The 16,187-nt window shown below is 35.4% G+C and overlaps 1 protein-coding gene across 1 annotated transcript; it reads right to left on the minus strand.

Annotated features, from left to right (window-relative positions):
• Positions 1-701: 701 nt before the first annotated feature.
• Positions 702-9,541, minus strand: hhla2a.1 (HERV-H LTR-associating 2a, tandem duplicate 1). Its single transcript, XM_067399194.1, has 7 exons — positions 9,097-9,541; positions 4,553-4,834; positions 3,868-4,146; positions 3,409-3,735; positions 3,191-3,280; positions 3,044-3,106; positions 702-2,891 (listed from the first exon to the last, which is right to left on the minus strand). The coding sequence occupies exons 1-7, from the start codon at positions 9,164-9,166 to the stop codon at positions 2,824-2,826; spliced, it is 1,179 nt and encodes a 392-aa protein (XP_067255295.1). The 5' UTR covers positions 9,167-9,541; the 3' UTR covers positions 702-2,823.
• Positions 9,542-16,187: the final 6,646 nt, after the last annotated feature.

Consider the following 16,187-nt stretch of genomic DNA (forward strand, 5'->3'; position numbering starts at 1 on the left):
TCAAAATGGATATAGTTCATACCACAGCCAGCGTTCACCATTCTAATATGTTTTTAACTGTATAATATAAATTTTAACATCTTCCTCCACTATTTCCCAGTCTCTACTGTACTGTCCGTGACCTAATGTCCCAGAATGCAATGCGCGGCTAACGTCACGTTACCTGCGTGAAGTTGGCCCCCCACCCAACGCAAAACGTCTGCAAAATAGTCTCAATCGCTCCGTTTGTGCCGTAAAAATTTTCGTTTGTGCTGCTTTGGTTTTTTTAGACATTAAAAGAATATTTATAGGTCATTCTGAGGTCACCCAGCCCCCCACATGTTCCAAATTCACCGAAAATAGTCTCAAACGAATAGGCCTATTAAAAACCGAAGCAGCACAAACGGAAATTTCACCAGCACAAACCATGGCACAAACGGAGCACAAACAAACGAGACTATTTTGGGCGAATTTGGAGCATGTGGGGGGGCTGAGTGACGTCAATGCCTATAATTCAAAGTCTAATATTTTAAAATCGAAAGCAGCACAAACGAAACTTTTACCAGCACAAACGTTTGAGACTATTTTCGGTGAATTTGGAACATGTGGGGGGCTGGGTGACCTCAGAATGACCTATAAATATTCTTTTAATACCTAAAAAACCGAAGCAGCACAAACAAAAATCTTTACGGCACAAACGGAAGCACAAACGATTGAGACTATTTTGCCGACGTTTTGCGTTAGGTGGGGGGCCTTGCACAGTCACACAGCACAAACAAAACAATGTTCTTCTGCAAAATGCATGCAGTTTTTTTAACCACTAGAGGGCATAGTGTAAAAAAACGTTAGACAAACTAAAACGTTTCATGAAAAAAAGTTAAATAACATTTCTTTGCTAACGTTTTGAGAATATTATTAAAGACCAGATAACTTTGAACGAACGATACTGGAAGAACATTTGTTCAACTTTGAGAGGAGAAAATTCCCTGTCAATACATTCTGTTGTTCTGGTTGCCTTGCTTTATGCCAAACAATGCCAAATTATCAAATAACAAAACATTTTGCACATAAAGATTTATTCATGAACTTGTTCTTTTGTTCAAATATCCTGTTATGTAGGTGCTAAAGTATTTCCTTGTAGGCTGCTAATGAGAATAAATAAATCACAGATTCATTCTGGTTCACCAGGGTCATTAGTCTGAGACTAATGAAGTTTCCTACAAGTGCTGCTTTGATCCATTCACTGAGCAACAACTGCCGCCAAACAACTTCTATTACAGAGATGGAAAACACGGGGAGAAAGTGACAAAACTAGCACCATTCAAATAAAATAAAATAAATATTCCAGTAACAAATTATTCACTTATCATGAACAAATAATTTGATCTTGTATTGTATTTTATATTTTTATAATATAAATTGAACAGGTTATTATAGAATACTTTTCTGGTGAAAAACAAAAAACAAACACACACAACTAAAACATTAGAGCATGATACTTTCCCACAAGACAGATGGTAATTTTTCCATTTTCCCCTTTAGAAAGTAGCTTTATATCTCACAATGAGAAGCATAAAAAGTGAGCATGTGTATATGTGGTCTTACCCTTAGTGATGATGATACCAGAAACACAAGTCCTGAGTAGAAGCACAAATGCAATACACAGATACAGCAGATCCATGACTTTCAGACTATGCCACACGTTCAGATCAATTTACTGTGATGCCACAATCTTTCTCTCTGTACATGTGCCCTGAGAGTGTGTGCGTGTGAGAAAGGGGGAGAAAAAGACCCTTGTGGACACATCAATTAAACCGTTAAATGATTAACCAGAGAGAGCATGAGTGGACATATAGTGACCAGAACTGGTTTGGCCATGTAACAGGTACAGCAGAGGATAAAGAAAAATAACCAGGGGAAAGGACAAACCGGTTAATTTAAACCTCAAAGCGGACTGGTGTGGTCTGTCCATGCATGTGTCGTTGTGGTTACTTTAGTAGATTATGATTATATGATTAAATACACTATTGTTCAAAACTTTGGGGATGGTAAGATATTTAAAGTTTTTGAAAGAGACATTTATTTGATCTGGATTTATTTATTTGATCAAAAATACAATAAAAACAGTAATATAGTGAAATATTACTAGTTTAACATAACTCTTTTCTATTTTAAAATGTAATTTATTCATGTGTTGGCAAAACTGAATTTTCAGCATCATTACTCCAGTCTTCAGTGTCACATGATCCTTCAGAAATGATTCTAATATGCTGATATGCTCAAGAAACTTATTATTATCAATGTTGAAAACAGTTGCACTGCTTAATATTTTTGAAGAAACCGTGATACATTTTTATCAGGATTCTTTGATGAATAGAAAGTTCAAAAGAACAACATTTATTTGACAATAAAATCTTTTGTGACATTCTAAATGTCTTTAGTGTCACTTTTGATCAATTTAATCATGCATCTTTGTTGAATAAAAGTATGAATTTCTTAAAAAAAAAAAAAAAAATCCTCTTGGCAAACTTTTGAACAGTAGTGTAATTGCAAATTATATTGCAAAAATAGCCAGCATGAGATTTATGTGAAATTATTGATAAATAATGTATTTATTTTTAATAATATATTTTCTCCTTTTTTACAATAAATTATGGAAAAATATTAAATTAAATTAAAGTACCATTAAAAAAACAAAGTACAAGAAATGTATTTGGTTTCTTCTAAATGACATTTTGTTCACACAAATACTCAGACTGCAAATAAAGTCCCATCAACTGGTCTTCCAACTTATATTTCACACTGCTTTCTCTCTTATAATATTCTTCTTTCTTCTCTCCACGGTTAACTGTGAGAACCCGAAGGCTCTGTCATAAGTTTACTTTCTGCTTGTGGCTCTTCCGATGTTTTGGCTATGAAAGACAAAAGAAAAACATTCAGTTGCAAAACTAAAAATCTATGTTTGGGAATTTTACTTGGCCTTTTAAAAGGCAGGGAACTTACAGTATGAAGTGTTCTTTTATGAATGAATTATAAAAAACAAAGGACCGTAACAGGGCAGTACCTAAATTCATGCTTTGCATTTCCGCATCCTCTTCAGCGTTTTCGTGATTTCTTTTTAATTTTGCTGCAAACATAAACATCATGGACCATTCATATAGACTGTTATGCAGATGAAATATTATGAATTGAGTTCTGTTCACTATATTACCTCTGTATCGTTTTATAACCAAAGTGATTGCGAGAAGAGCAATCAATCCTGCGACGATACCCAACATCCACAGATTATATTGAAGAAAACCTAGAAAATGAGAAAGGAAGAGAGATGTTTAAAAAGTAAACTGCCACAATGTTTTAGCAGGAAATGAGCTCTAGGTTTGGTCCAGCAGATTAATTATTGGATGGATGTGTTCATGGATCAGTAGATACCTTTCTCCTGCCTGGAGGATGTAATATCAACACGAGTCTGGATCAGATGCCGCGCCTTTGCTGCTGAGAAGGCACACGTGTAGATTCCTGAATATTCTGAGCCAACAGGTTTCTGCAGGTTTAGTGAAAGATCCCCTTTCAAAGCGTTGTCCTCTTCTAGTTCTGCATGATCCCAGGAGCGGCTTGATTTATGGGTCTTGCTGTCATACTCGAGGACATCTGTGGTTTTGTTTGCTGTTGTAAAAGTCCAGACGAGAGAGAAGGACTGAAGGTTCTTGGGAGCTCTACATGGAATAATCAGGTCTTGCCCTTCAGAGCTGGTAATTTCTGTTTTGTACATGAGACAACATTGATATTATCACCTTATATTCATAAGCATAACATTTATAACATACATCTGTATTATTACTACAGCATATATCACATATTTTTGCACATTATAATGTGATCAAGTTTTACCTTGCAGCTTTAATGAAGCTGTCCATGTCTGCTTGCCATATTTGGAGGTGATGTTACACGCATATATATGATCAAGGCTGTTGTTCTGCTGTTTTAGGAGGCTCTCCACTGTAAAGAGGCCCTTTCCGTCAGAAGTCATGCGGGTGATGGGCTGCAGGGCAGCAGGAGGTAAACTGGGCGCTGTGCTCCACTGCACCACCGGAGCTGGGTAGATGTCTTTAGTAGAGCACCGAATCAGCCCAGAGCTATCGGTGTCAATGGAGATCGTCCTGATGGGAGCTTGAGGACATTAAATCAAAAAAAAAAAATTCAATTTAATAATATTAAAAAAAAAGTGATTATAAAAAGTATCGATATCAATAAAAATGTTGATATAAGCAGAATTGACCAAAAATATTTCCTATTTTTATCAGCTAAATTAAGAGTGCCTAACTAACTAACCTATTGCTTTGTATGAGGACATGGGCAAAATTTAACATTTAAAAAAAAAAAAAAGGAAGAAAAAAAAGGGACAAGGGAGACATCCAAAATGTGCACTGTTGGATTGGCTTCAGGAATAGGGTTGGAAAACACTGAATTATGGTAACCTTACCAAAGAATATAGTCCTCAGCCACTAATACACCAATATTGGTTGATGACTACTAACAGATAATACATTTAAAAATAAATCAATATAAATCAAACCTTCCACTGTTGCAAGAATATATGTCTGGGTCACATTGTTGACCACGCATTTGTATCGTCCTTTACTCCTCGTATCTACTTGTTTCACAAGTAGCGATGCGTTGCCCTCAGAGACTTTGTCGCTGAACAGCCGCACGTTGTCACTGCTGAGCCTCTGTTCAGCCGGCTGTAAACTGAGTATGAGCACATCCTGCTGGTACCACTTAATGTTCACATCACCATTGGGCGTGAAAGAGCAGGGAAGAATACAGTCCTCAGAGAAGATGCAGGTCACACGAACCTCTGCAAATCAACAAAAAGCCTTTAAGATATTTCTCCATTTACGAGAATGATGTTATCACCATTATGGTGATTAGTGTTCCATTTAGATGTCCCTTGACTTTGGGTAAATTATTTCACTTTCAGCAATTGTTGAAAGTGCATGCTGTCACTATTGCCTACAATAGTATGTCATGCTCCTGACTGCAATTATATTCCTTATACTATGTGATTTTTAAATTACTTTTACTAAGTTTACAACTTTTGGGGGTCAGTGACTGCCAGCTGGATTTTGACACTTGAAAGTTCCCAAATGTACGGAAGAGGATTAGGGCCTAGCAATAAAAAAAAAAATAAAACCATCTTGAGATTAAAGTTGTTAAATTTTGAGAAAAAACTCATAAAATTTCGAGAAAAAAGTCGAGATAAAATGTTGAGAATAAAGTCATTAAATTACGAGAACAAATTGGTTAAATTACGAGAAAAAACTCGTTAAATTTCGAGAAAAAAGTCTAGATAAAATGTTGAGAATAAACTCATTAAATTATGAGAAAAAAAGTTGTTAAATTACGAGAAAAAAAGGTCGAGATAATATGTTGAGAATAAACTCGTTAAATTACGAGAAAAAAGTCATTAAATTACGAGAACAAATTGGTTAAATTACGAGAAAAAACTTGTTAAATTTCGAGAAAAAAGTCTAGATAAAATGTTGAGAATAAACTCATTAAATTATGAGAAAAAAAGTCGTTAAATTACGAGAAAAAAAGGTCGAGATAATATGTTGAGAATAAACTCATTAAATTATGAGAAAAAAGTTGTTAAATTACGAGAACAAATTCGTTAATTTACAAATTTGTTCTCATAATTTAACAACTTTTTTCTCTAAATTTAACAAGTTTTTTCTCGTAATTTAATGAGTTTATTCTCAACATTTTATTTTGACTTTTTTCTCGAAATTTAACGAGTTTTTTTCTCGAAATTTAACAACTTAAATCTTGAGATGGTTTTATTTTTTTATTATTGCTTTCTTTTTATTTCAAACAACAACAAAATAAAATTAAATATAAAAATACAATAAGTATGTTACCACATAAAGAAGAAAAAACAATATCTAAGAATAATCATCAAATAATTACGTGTCCGAAAAGGAGCGGGATGAAGCAAAAGCTTGTTATTTTCCCACCCCTTATACAGTTATCAATAATTCCAATATATATTATATATTTTTCTATATATGCTATATATTCATACAATAACAAATAAACCTTTTTTAAAACACAAACAAAATTTTACCTTTAATACCAAACAACCTTAATGCTTAGTCTTAATGCAGTCAATATTTTAACCCACCCTCACACACACTTTTGTTCATCCTCATATCCTTTTAGTAACTTGTTTTTATACAACCTTTTAAACTGTTTGAAGTTTGTACAATATTTTAACACCTGCTCCAAATTGTTCCATGACCTTACCCCACATAAAGTGATGCACATACTTTTTTGGAGTTGTTCTTATTTTAAGTTTTTTAAAGTTTAATTCTTCTCTCAAGTTATACCCATGCCTCTCCTTAAACATTTTAAAGTAAATTATTTCTTGCTTTAAACATGACTTGTGCAATCTTAAATTTAACCAGATCAATGAACTTTAGTGTATTTGATTTCAAGAATAATGAATTTGTATGTTCCAGATATCCAACATTATTAATGATTCTGATTGCTCTCTTTTGTAATGTGCATAACAACTGTAGGTTGGTTTTGTAGGTATTTCCCTAGATTTCCACACAATAACTTAAGTTTGGCACTATGAGTGTATTATACAGAATATACATTGATTTATTATCCAGAATATATCTTCCTTTATTTAATATTGCTATAGTCTTTGCCGGTTTTGCTTTAATGTGCTTTATATGTGGTTTCCAGCAGATTTTGTGGTATAAAATAACACCAAGAAATTTATTTTCATATACTCTTTCTATACTGATATTATCAATTTTCAATTCTACTTGAGGTTTTGTTGTATATTTTCCAAATAACATAATCTTTGTTTTACTTATATTTAATGATACATTATTTTACATCCAGCCACCGTTTTAACTTATTAAATTCTTCTGCAATCACCTCCAAAAGCTACTGTAGATTTTCCCCTGAACAGAAAATGTGTCATCAGCAAATAAAATAAATTTGAATATATTTGATACTCTACAAATGTCATTAATGTAAAATTATGAAAAGTTTTGGGCCTAAGACCAAAATGTCCATGATAGTCCTTACAAAAAGCAAATTTCAATGTTGAACTTGTCTTGATGCAACAGAAGATAAGCACAAAATTGTAATTACGTTAATTATTTTGTCTCTGGAATGAAATGTGATTCACAATTTACTTCAGAATTCCAGATGACTATGGAATTAATGCTGGGGTTTTTTCAGCAGGGTTATATATGATTTCACATATTTTCACACATTTAGATAACAATATATAACAAAATACCAAATGTAACATTATTTTATTTATTATGTAATTTCCGCTCAAGTTTTGTGTCCGAATACAATAATCATACACAGTATGTTGAGATGGCTATAAACTTGCCATTTCAAAACCATCCGCCTCTTCTCAAACATTTCCTTTTGAAGACATTGATAAGAAAGCTAGATTGATGCTTTTGTTGTATACGTCCCACCCCCAGTTTCCTAACCACATGCTAAGTGCTTGTGCATGTGTACAGTATGTGCACCCCTATATATGCCACCTTTTTTCTCAGAAAGAGTTCCGCTGCCCATATTTGCTGTCTGCCCTTTTCTGTGGGTGAGTACAATTGTGTGTTCACCCAGAACATCATGCTAAGAGGACATTTATCAGTAATGACCACTTATGACTGTGATTGTTTAGCATTCAACACACTCAGCTTATCAGAATCGGCAAGAACATTGTTTGGCTATAAATACAAAATAAACAAAGCAGCGACAGAGTGCATGATGGCATGACCTTTATGTTGTGACACTGGCGTAGCTTTGCATGCATTGCCAGACCGAGATTGCACCAAACTATCTCATCTACAGATTAATTGTCATTGATTATATTGTATTATATTGATCATTGATTATATAATACTGATTATCGCCATATTGACAAGGTATGATGTAATGAATCAGTTGTACTTCTGTTTCTCATCTTGATGTCACCCATCCAATGCTTTTCTTTGTGCTAAGTGTCTAGACCAGATCTGTTATAGAGAGTCCCTGGAGAGGTTTTGGCTTGTCGAAATATTCACAGTGACTGTGTTTGTCCAAACAGATGACAAGCCAGAGTGAATTCTAGCAGACTCACTCATCTCCTTCGCTTGCAGACTATAACAAGGAGGGGCTCAAAAACGCATTAGCTGAAATTCTGCCTCCACTTGAGATCTAAGAGTAGCATCCACTTTAATTACATAATAAGGTATATTTATAACGATCATTCATTTTTTCCTGGCATCTTTTTTAGTCTGGCTGTTGATCTATTGCAGAAATAATGCACATTCAAAATAAGTGGCCCAATGAAACTGGAGAAAGCAAAGATAAATCATCCACTTTAGATGAATGATTCATTAGCTCAAAAATGCATTTTAAAAACTATTTGAGAGAACACATATTAATTAATGTTTAATCATATATGAGTTGAAGTACTAAAATTACTAAAACTAAAACTGAATAAAACGAAATAGATATATATTTTAAATATTAAACTAAAAAATGTTAAAACTAAAGAAAAGTATGAATATTATTTAAATAATAAATACTATTTGATAAATACTACTGTAGTATATAAATAATACTAAAATAACATATATATTGAACCTATATAATCATTTATAACAGCAAAAGCAATCAATGGGTAATATTCTTTCAGTACTGAAAAGAAGTCCTGAGGAGGAACTAATAACTACAAAACAGATGTCTGTGGATGCCTTGCCAACATTCATGTCCTATTCCATCCGCTTGAATTACATAATAAGGTATATTCATAACGTAAGTCTTTCCTGGCATCCTTTCAGCCTGGCAACTGTGACATGCAAACATGAATTGATCATAATGTGGCCCAAATGAAGCCGATCAAGAGCGAAAAGTAAAATAAAAGAAAATCACTCACTTTAGATGAGTGATTCATGAATAGAACTTTGAATTGCTTCGTTTCATAAAGGAAAATTCACTCTTTACAGATAAATTTATCAAACTTTGGATGTAAAAATGAATGACATAAACTTTACTTTTAGAAAAAATGTCAAAAATCACAATAAAAGTTCATCTTACCTGGAACCTTACACTCCACTAAGGAAAAAATCCATAAAACAACACATGCGCCATAGTGAGTCCTTGACATTCTCCCTCACAACAATGTAGTGAAGCAAAAAAAATGCTGAGATGATGACTCTTCAAAGAGTCTCTTTCAGGAACGTAATCAGACCCTGTTCCTCTTTACTGCTTCTACAGAACAGAGAGGCAAAAAAAAAAAAAAAAAAAAAAGAGAAGTATCCCTTGGGTCCACCTGAATGAAAGTCTTTGTGAATAAAAAACAAGAGGCAAATTGAGAAAGTTCTTCAGGTGACTTCTGTATATTGACTGCTGTGTGAGCTTGCTGTGGGTATGAATGACAGAGAAGGAGCAAGAAAGAGAGAGCGAGAGAGTGGGTAGACAGGTTTCCACGCCTCTTTCATAGATCATGAGCTGAGTCACTAAATGGCAGCTGAAACCCTTTACCGCCTACTCCTGCGAATAACTTTAAGATAACCTTCCCACATCCCCCCAGGCCAGCCTTTCTGAACTTATTTGTCTTTTATGTAGACATGCTGCAACTGTCCTGGCCACCTTCTTGCCCAATTTACCAAACTCTAAGAGTGTGCTAACCATGCATACGTACCTTGTAGTGGATTGCAATAACCCTGATGATTAGTAAAGATTCTTATGAAACAGTTGTTTCTTGGAAGGAAGGAACCTCTTAAGATGGCCCAATAACCTTTTAAAGGTTTAATATCATGGGTTTTTTTTTTTTTTTTTTTGCTTGACATTCCACACTTAGCTCAATTTGACTAATGTATAATGCTTAGAAGGAGTCCAAACTTGTAGTACAGACTTTGACAGGTGCAAGTTGTCATACCAACCTTACAGGTTTACAAATGCACAGGCTTGAGGAAGTTCTTTGCTTGTCTGAGCTGCTCTAGTGCCCTCAGGCTGTAGCAGAAGTGTGGTCAATGTGTTTGATGACATGGAAGTGATGGTTCAGTTCTGTCAGCAGCGACAGTCCAGTAAATACATTCCTCTTGGCTTTAAAGGGACAGTTCACCCAAAACTGAAAATTCTGTCAGCATTTTCTCATCCTTATGTTGTTCCAAACATGAGTTTCTTTCTTCTGTTAAAAAAAGAGAATGAAGAATGTTGCTAACCAGGCAGTTTGACAACCAGACAACTGTCTAGTTACCAACATTCTTCAGAATATCTTCTGTTCAACAGAAGAAAGAAACTTATACAGGTTTGGAATAACATGAGGGTGAGTAAATGATGACAGAATTTTGGATGAACCACTAGAATTTCCTAGCAACTGCATAGCAACAACCTAGAAATCACCCAAAACATGCTAGCAATTGCATAGCAACAGAGTGGCGCAGGGATGACGTATTTTTGTAGGCCAAAACCCAGAAAGATGTCAGCATTTTAGCAATTAATTGTTTTTAATGGGCTTGAAATCGGGTCTGTGGTGAACACGCAAGCTCAATATATTTTCACGTTTTATTCTACAATATAAAATATATCAGTTTTATCCTCTTGTGATGTTTAAAAGCTTTTACTTGTCTTGTAAAAGGCAGTTGCTAATAAGTGGCTAAATCAAGTGTGCTGCACAAGTCCTGAAAAGTGAAGCCAAAATGTTTCGATCGCCCCCAGGTGGCTGGACACTGTATACCTCGTGACTTGAGACAGACTAGTCAATCAAATTACACTTCAAATAATTTTTTACAAAGATGGTTTCTTTCATTTTAGGTAGTTTTTATCACGCTGATGTAACTTCAAGTGTTCGTTTTTTATATAAGTTTGGTTTTAGTTAGTTATTTGATGCTATAAAAATGGTATTTGACGTAAGGATTGACAGCTGAGATTCTCTGAGTGAAGTAGTCACAGAGGCACCAATTTTCAGGATGTGTTGTTCTGCAGTAAATTGTACTAACCAATTCTGCAGGAGTGTGGGTGGGGCCTTGATACTGCGGCTCCACTTCATGCTCACTACTGCGCAGACTCAGGTTCCAAAATGTCAGCGCCATATTTTGGACATTGGCGGCTTCACTTCCCTACAATAGAAGAGAGTGAATCTGCATCATCCATATTTTTTTACAGAGATTTTTTGACGACATTAAAGGGTTAGTTCACCCAAAAATGTAATTTCCGTCATTAAGTACACACCCTCATGTCATCCCAAACCTGTAAAGGTGATGATACACGGGGCAACTTTTTGAGCAATGTTGCTGGGCAATGTTGCCGTCAACGGGCAACCTGATGACACACAGGGCAACTAATAAGGGCAACAGACAGTTGGCAGCAACTAATCAGAGAGGAGCAAATCTATTGCCAACTCAATAAATACTTTATTATAAACACTTGTTAGGCACTTTATTTTAACTTTTCAAATATTTTCTTTATTTTTATTAAAAATAAATGCCTTTCCGATCTGATTTGTGACAGGAAAAGGGAGAAGAGCGAGTTCGGCAAAAGGCGGATTCGAACCATAGACTGTAAAAAAATATGGACGTAGCGTCCGTGACGTCACCCATAGAGTTCTGAACAGCAGTTTTGAAGCGAAAATGAGGACGCGGCCATCTTAGCTGCGCGTCACCGCACGTCACTCCCGGATAACTGAAAATGGGCAAAGAGGCGGGGAGGTGGTTTGAGCTGATGTGATTGGTTGCTGAAACCACGCCCGCCTAGCTCGACGTGACCACGTTAGCAAGCAAAGGAGCTATCTATCTAGATACTATCTAAATTATTAATAAAGATAAGTTTTAACATCAGAAAGTTATAAAGGTTTACTGTCAATTTACGGTGTTTTTTTAAGATATAGATGCTCCAACACCAGTAATTTGTGTTGGGTGTGCAAATAACAACATGGAACATCAAATGGGACTTCATACCTTTATCGCGAGATGAATCCAATCTGTGGCACTTGGGTAAAATATAAATGTCCATTGCAAAACAAAAACAAAAAACATTTCACATTTATTCTGAATGATCTGCTCTCTGTCATCGTTCTTCAAGAAAGGATGCAATCTGAGCAGCGATCGTATCTAACAAACAAATGAGCCTGTGTCCAAAGTATATACAGGGTTGCCAACTTTGGGACTTTGGCTGGAGTGAGACTTGTAAAAAAATCAGTTTGCGCGAGTGCGCGGAGAAAATGTTTGGTAACCCTAATTTTAAAAATCAATGTCAGTCCATGTTTACTTAGTATCATTGGGGTGAAATAATTTATTTTATCTTTTGTCAGTTTTGTTACCTGACAGGGGCGGAGCCAGACATTGTAAACATTAGGGGCTTATTCAAAATCTATATTTGTCCAAAGCCATTTCAGTTTTCTATTAATAGCTTTAATGATACGAAAGGAGCTTTTGTTGTCGTATGAAAATGTACATTATTTGACACTGTAATTTGTAAAACTTTGTTGGATATACCTCCGCTAGGGGGGTCCGGGGGCATGCCCCCCCGGAAGAAAATTTTGTACATTTTAAGGTTAAATGCATCAATCTGGTGCACTCTGGAAACTCAAAATTAAGAGCTTCAACCCATGTACAGTGTGCAAATTGAACAAAGAAACAGCATTGACTTGTACCTGGACATTAAAAAGGGTTCAAACTTTTTTTTTTTTACAATACTTTTTTACTCATTTCTTTTTTAAAGATATCCTTGAGCTTTTATTTTGATCACCAGATCACCAGCTGATCGCGTGCACAAATGCGCGCTCTTCTCTTTAAAACACGCAGCACAGAGAGACTGTATATACTTAATCACTGTCTTTTGCTGTTTTATGAAGGCACAAAGCCATATCACAGTTTCGATTTTAGCTCGTTGGAAAACGTAGTATGTTTTAAATTTTCAGTTCATTATGAAACGGTGGCGGCAGCAGAGGGTCATTAATGGAAAACACTGAATGAATGTATAGCTGATAAATGTGCTAAAGTTTTCATATCGGTTGTTATATAACAAAACGTATATAACGTAACGTTACTCGGTTACTTACGTAACCTCGGTTCCCTGAGAGATAAGGGAACGAGTATTGCGTTGCGAAGCTATGAGAAAACTCCTTTTCTCGAGAAAATAACGGCCATGGTGTGTAAAGCAGAAGCAGCCTGGCCAGCGGCGGAGTGTGCACGATCCGGGAGTGCTGAAGCTTTGGCCGCTCTGTATATTGAGTGCGCGCGCGCGGCCGGGGCTCTCTCTCACTTCTCACACGCAACTGACGTATCACGTGCAAGGTTTTCAGCCAATCAACGATCAGAGAATACTGCAGTGAGAACGTTGTAGGGAGATGTAACAGCTGTGGGCCTTAAAACTCCTTTCCTGTCATTAATACGCTGTGGTCTAGTCATCAACAGAAAGTAACGGATTGAGAGGGGAGAAGAATGGATTTTGGCGTGGCATTTCTTGCGTGTGCGTGAGAGCGTGAGATTGATGCTGAAAGCGTGAGTGTCACGCCAGATGCGTGAGAGTTGGCAACCCTGTATATATTTTTCAACATAGTGCAGCAGTTTTAGTTATAATATCCAAGCAGTGCTGTCAGAGTTGTATATCCTCCTGGTATTGTCATTGTAGTTAATCTCGCAATCAAAACTTCCAGCCATTCGAATATTATGCAGCAAGCCATATTTTATAATTGTATAAAATAATCGAGAAAAAAAGCACAAAAACGGCTGAGATGCCAAATTCAGCGGCAGCTGAGGTAACATGACGGCTCACAGACAGCAGCGCACTCTACCTGTCACTCAAGTGACCACGCCCTTAATTATGCAGACTTTTAAGGCTTAATATAATTTAAACGGATGAGTTATAAAAAAATTATAAAAAAAAAACCCCTCAGAGTTGTCATGAAGGGCAAAATTAGCAGTATAGACCAAAAATCAATTTGAACCAGAGTGATAACATGTTTTTTTTCTGCTGTAAACTTGGCTGTTTTAACATGATGGTCAATGAGAATCTGCTCCCTTTTGCAGCCTGTCCCTAGCGGCCAGTCGATGAATCGCAGTTTAAGTTACTTCCGTATTGGCTTCACGAGAGAAAGGGGGAGGTTGCCGCTTGATCCAGATATATATTTGTTGCTCATTCTCAGTGGGAAAGTGCCCAAGCAACGTTGCTCGGCAACACTGCCCGGCAACATTGCTCAAAAAGTTGCCCCGTGTATCATCACCTTAAGACTTTTGTTCATCTTTGGAACATAAATTAAGATATTTTTGATGAAATCCGAGGGTATCTGATCGACACATAGGCAGCAAGGACATTGCACCTTTTGAGGTCCAGAAAGGTACTAAAGACATTGTGTAAGCAGTATGACGGGACAGATGAATTTGTTGAATAAAGTTGCTATTTTTGTGCACAAAAAGTATTCTCGTCGCTTCATAATATAAAGCTTGAACCACTGTAGTCGCGTCGACGGTTTTAACAATGTCTTTAGTAACTTTCTGGACCTCAAAAGGTGCAATGTAGCCTACATTTAGCTTTTGACTACTGCTATTGTATTTACTTGTAACTGCTATTGTATATACGCTTCAAATTTTAGAAGATCATCACGATGAACAAAACATGTAAGAAATCATAAGCTTTTGTTAGCCACAGATGTTATTTTCTGCAATAATCCAAAAGCCAAAGGAAAAGTCCTATGCTATCCAGGATGATGCTAACTTCCTGGTTGGCCTACAAAAATACATCTTCCCTGCACCACTCTATACTCTTATCAACCACTGAGAATCTTTATGTCCAGAGAGGGGGAACTAGACATCATTTGACTGCAGTGAGCACCACTTGGAATTGGAACAATAAGTAAATGTACTTTAGATATAATCTAGGAAGTCAAATCATACTTTTTTTGTCATTTTTTATAAAGAGAGAAAAATAAATAAGATTCTTAGTGCAACCATTAATTCAGTGAACATGTATGTTCACAGTTTGTAGATTGTTAGTTGTTAGCAAATAGTTTTAAAATATATTTACACTTTTTCAAGAATTTATCAATGTCTATATCATATACTGTACTTTTATACTTTTTACTTTTTGTTATCAAAACAGTATTAGCTCTCTTGTCATACAGTATTTGGCCACAAGAGGATGTTTATGGAATTTGCATGAAGATGAGGGGTGATTGCGGAAATTACCCTTTGGCTGTGATGGTGGAGCAGCTTTTTATATCCTTCTTATAATGATTAATGATCTGAATAGGGAAGGATGATCCTTGTTCAGTGTAAAAGAGCAGCTTCCTCTAGATGGAGTGAGGCACGTGCACGGCTCCCTTAGATGCCACCGCTCTACTGTGCCCTCAATCAGACTGTAATCCTGGATTAGAGGAGCATGTTACTGGTCTGGGATTACTGTTCTGCTAGCTGCAATTTTATTATTGATAGTGCGCCACCATGTTTTATCTGATATTCGGTTGGACTACTGTTTATTATTCTTTTCTGTATATATAGACTCTGACTGTCTCTCCTCAATTCCCCGCTCTCAACCTTTTATGTCCCAGTGAATGATTTTTAATAGATTTAAACTTATTTTTAATTTTTTGCTGACAATCATTACATCTCTTGGATACTTTTTATCATGCCTTTAATTCCTTGTCCCAGACCAATACTTTCAATCTAAAAATATCTAAATCCATAAGAAAAAATTAATCTTTTAAATAATGATATATGACAATTATAAGCAATTCTGATTTATTGTGTGAAAATACTTTTAAAGTAATTTATATGTATTATATATGATATAATAAGTGTTTATATACGGAAGAGGATTAGGGCCAAGCAATAATAAAAAAATAAAACCATCTCAAGATTAAAGTTGTTAAATTTCGAGAAAAAAGTCGAAATAAAATGTTGAGAATAAACGCATTAAATTACGAGAAAAAACTCGTTAAATTTCAAGAAAAAAGTTGAGATAAAATGTTGAGAATAAAGTCATTAAATTACGAGAAAAAAGTTGTTAAATTACGAGAATAAATTCGTTAAATTATGAGGAAAAATGTCGTTAAATTTCGAGAAATTCGAGATAAAATGTTGAGATTAAACTCATTAAATTATGACAACAAATTCGTAATTTAACGAATTTGTTCTCGTAATTTAACGATTTTTTTCTCATAATTTAATGACTTTATTCTCAACATT

This window comes from Chanodichthys erythropterus, chromosome 10, assembly GCF_024489055.1.
Source record: "Chanodichthys erythropterus isolate Z2021 chromosome 10, ASM2448905v1, whole genome shotgun sequence".
NCBI lineage: Eukaryota > Metazoa > Chordata > Actinopteri > Cypriniformes > Xenocyprididae > Chanodichthys > Chanodichthys erythropterus.

Bases quoted from the DNA above. Each gene is read 5' to 3' on its own strand.
- hhla2a.1 (XM_067399194.1), bottom strand. From the start codon at position 9,166: ATGTCAAGGACTCACTATGGCGCATGTGTTGTTTTATGGATTTTTTCC. The intron at 4,147-4,552 runs GTTTGATTTATA...AATGTCCTCAAG, and splicing joins TATTCTTGCAACAGTGGAAG to CTCCCATCAGGACGATCTCC. The intron at 3,736-3,867 runs GTAAAACTTGAT...TGTACAAAACAG, and splicing joins AGCTTCATTAAAGCTGCAAG to AAATTACCAGCTCTGAAGGG.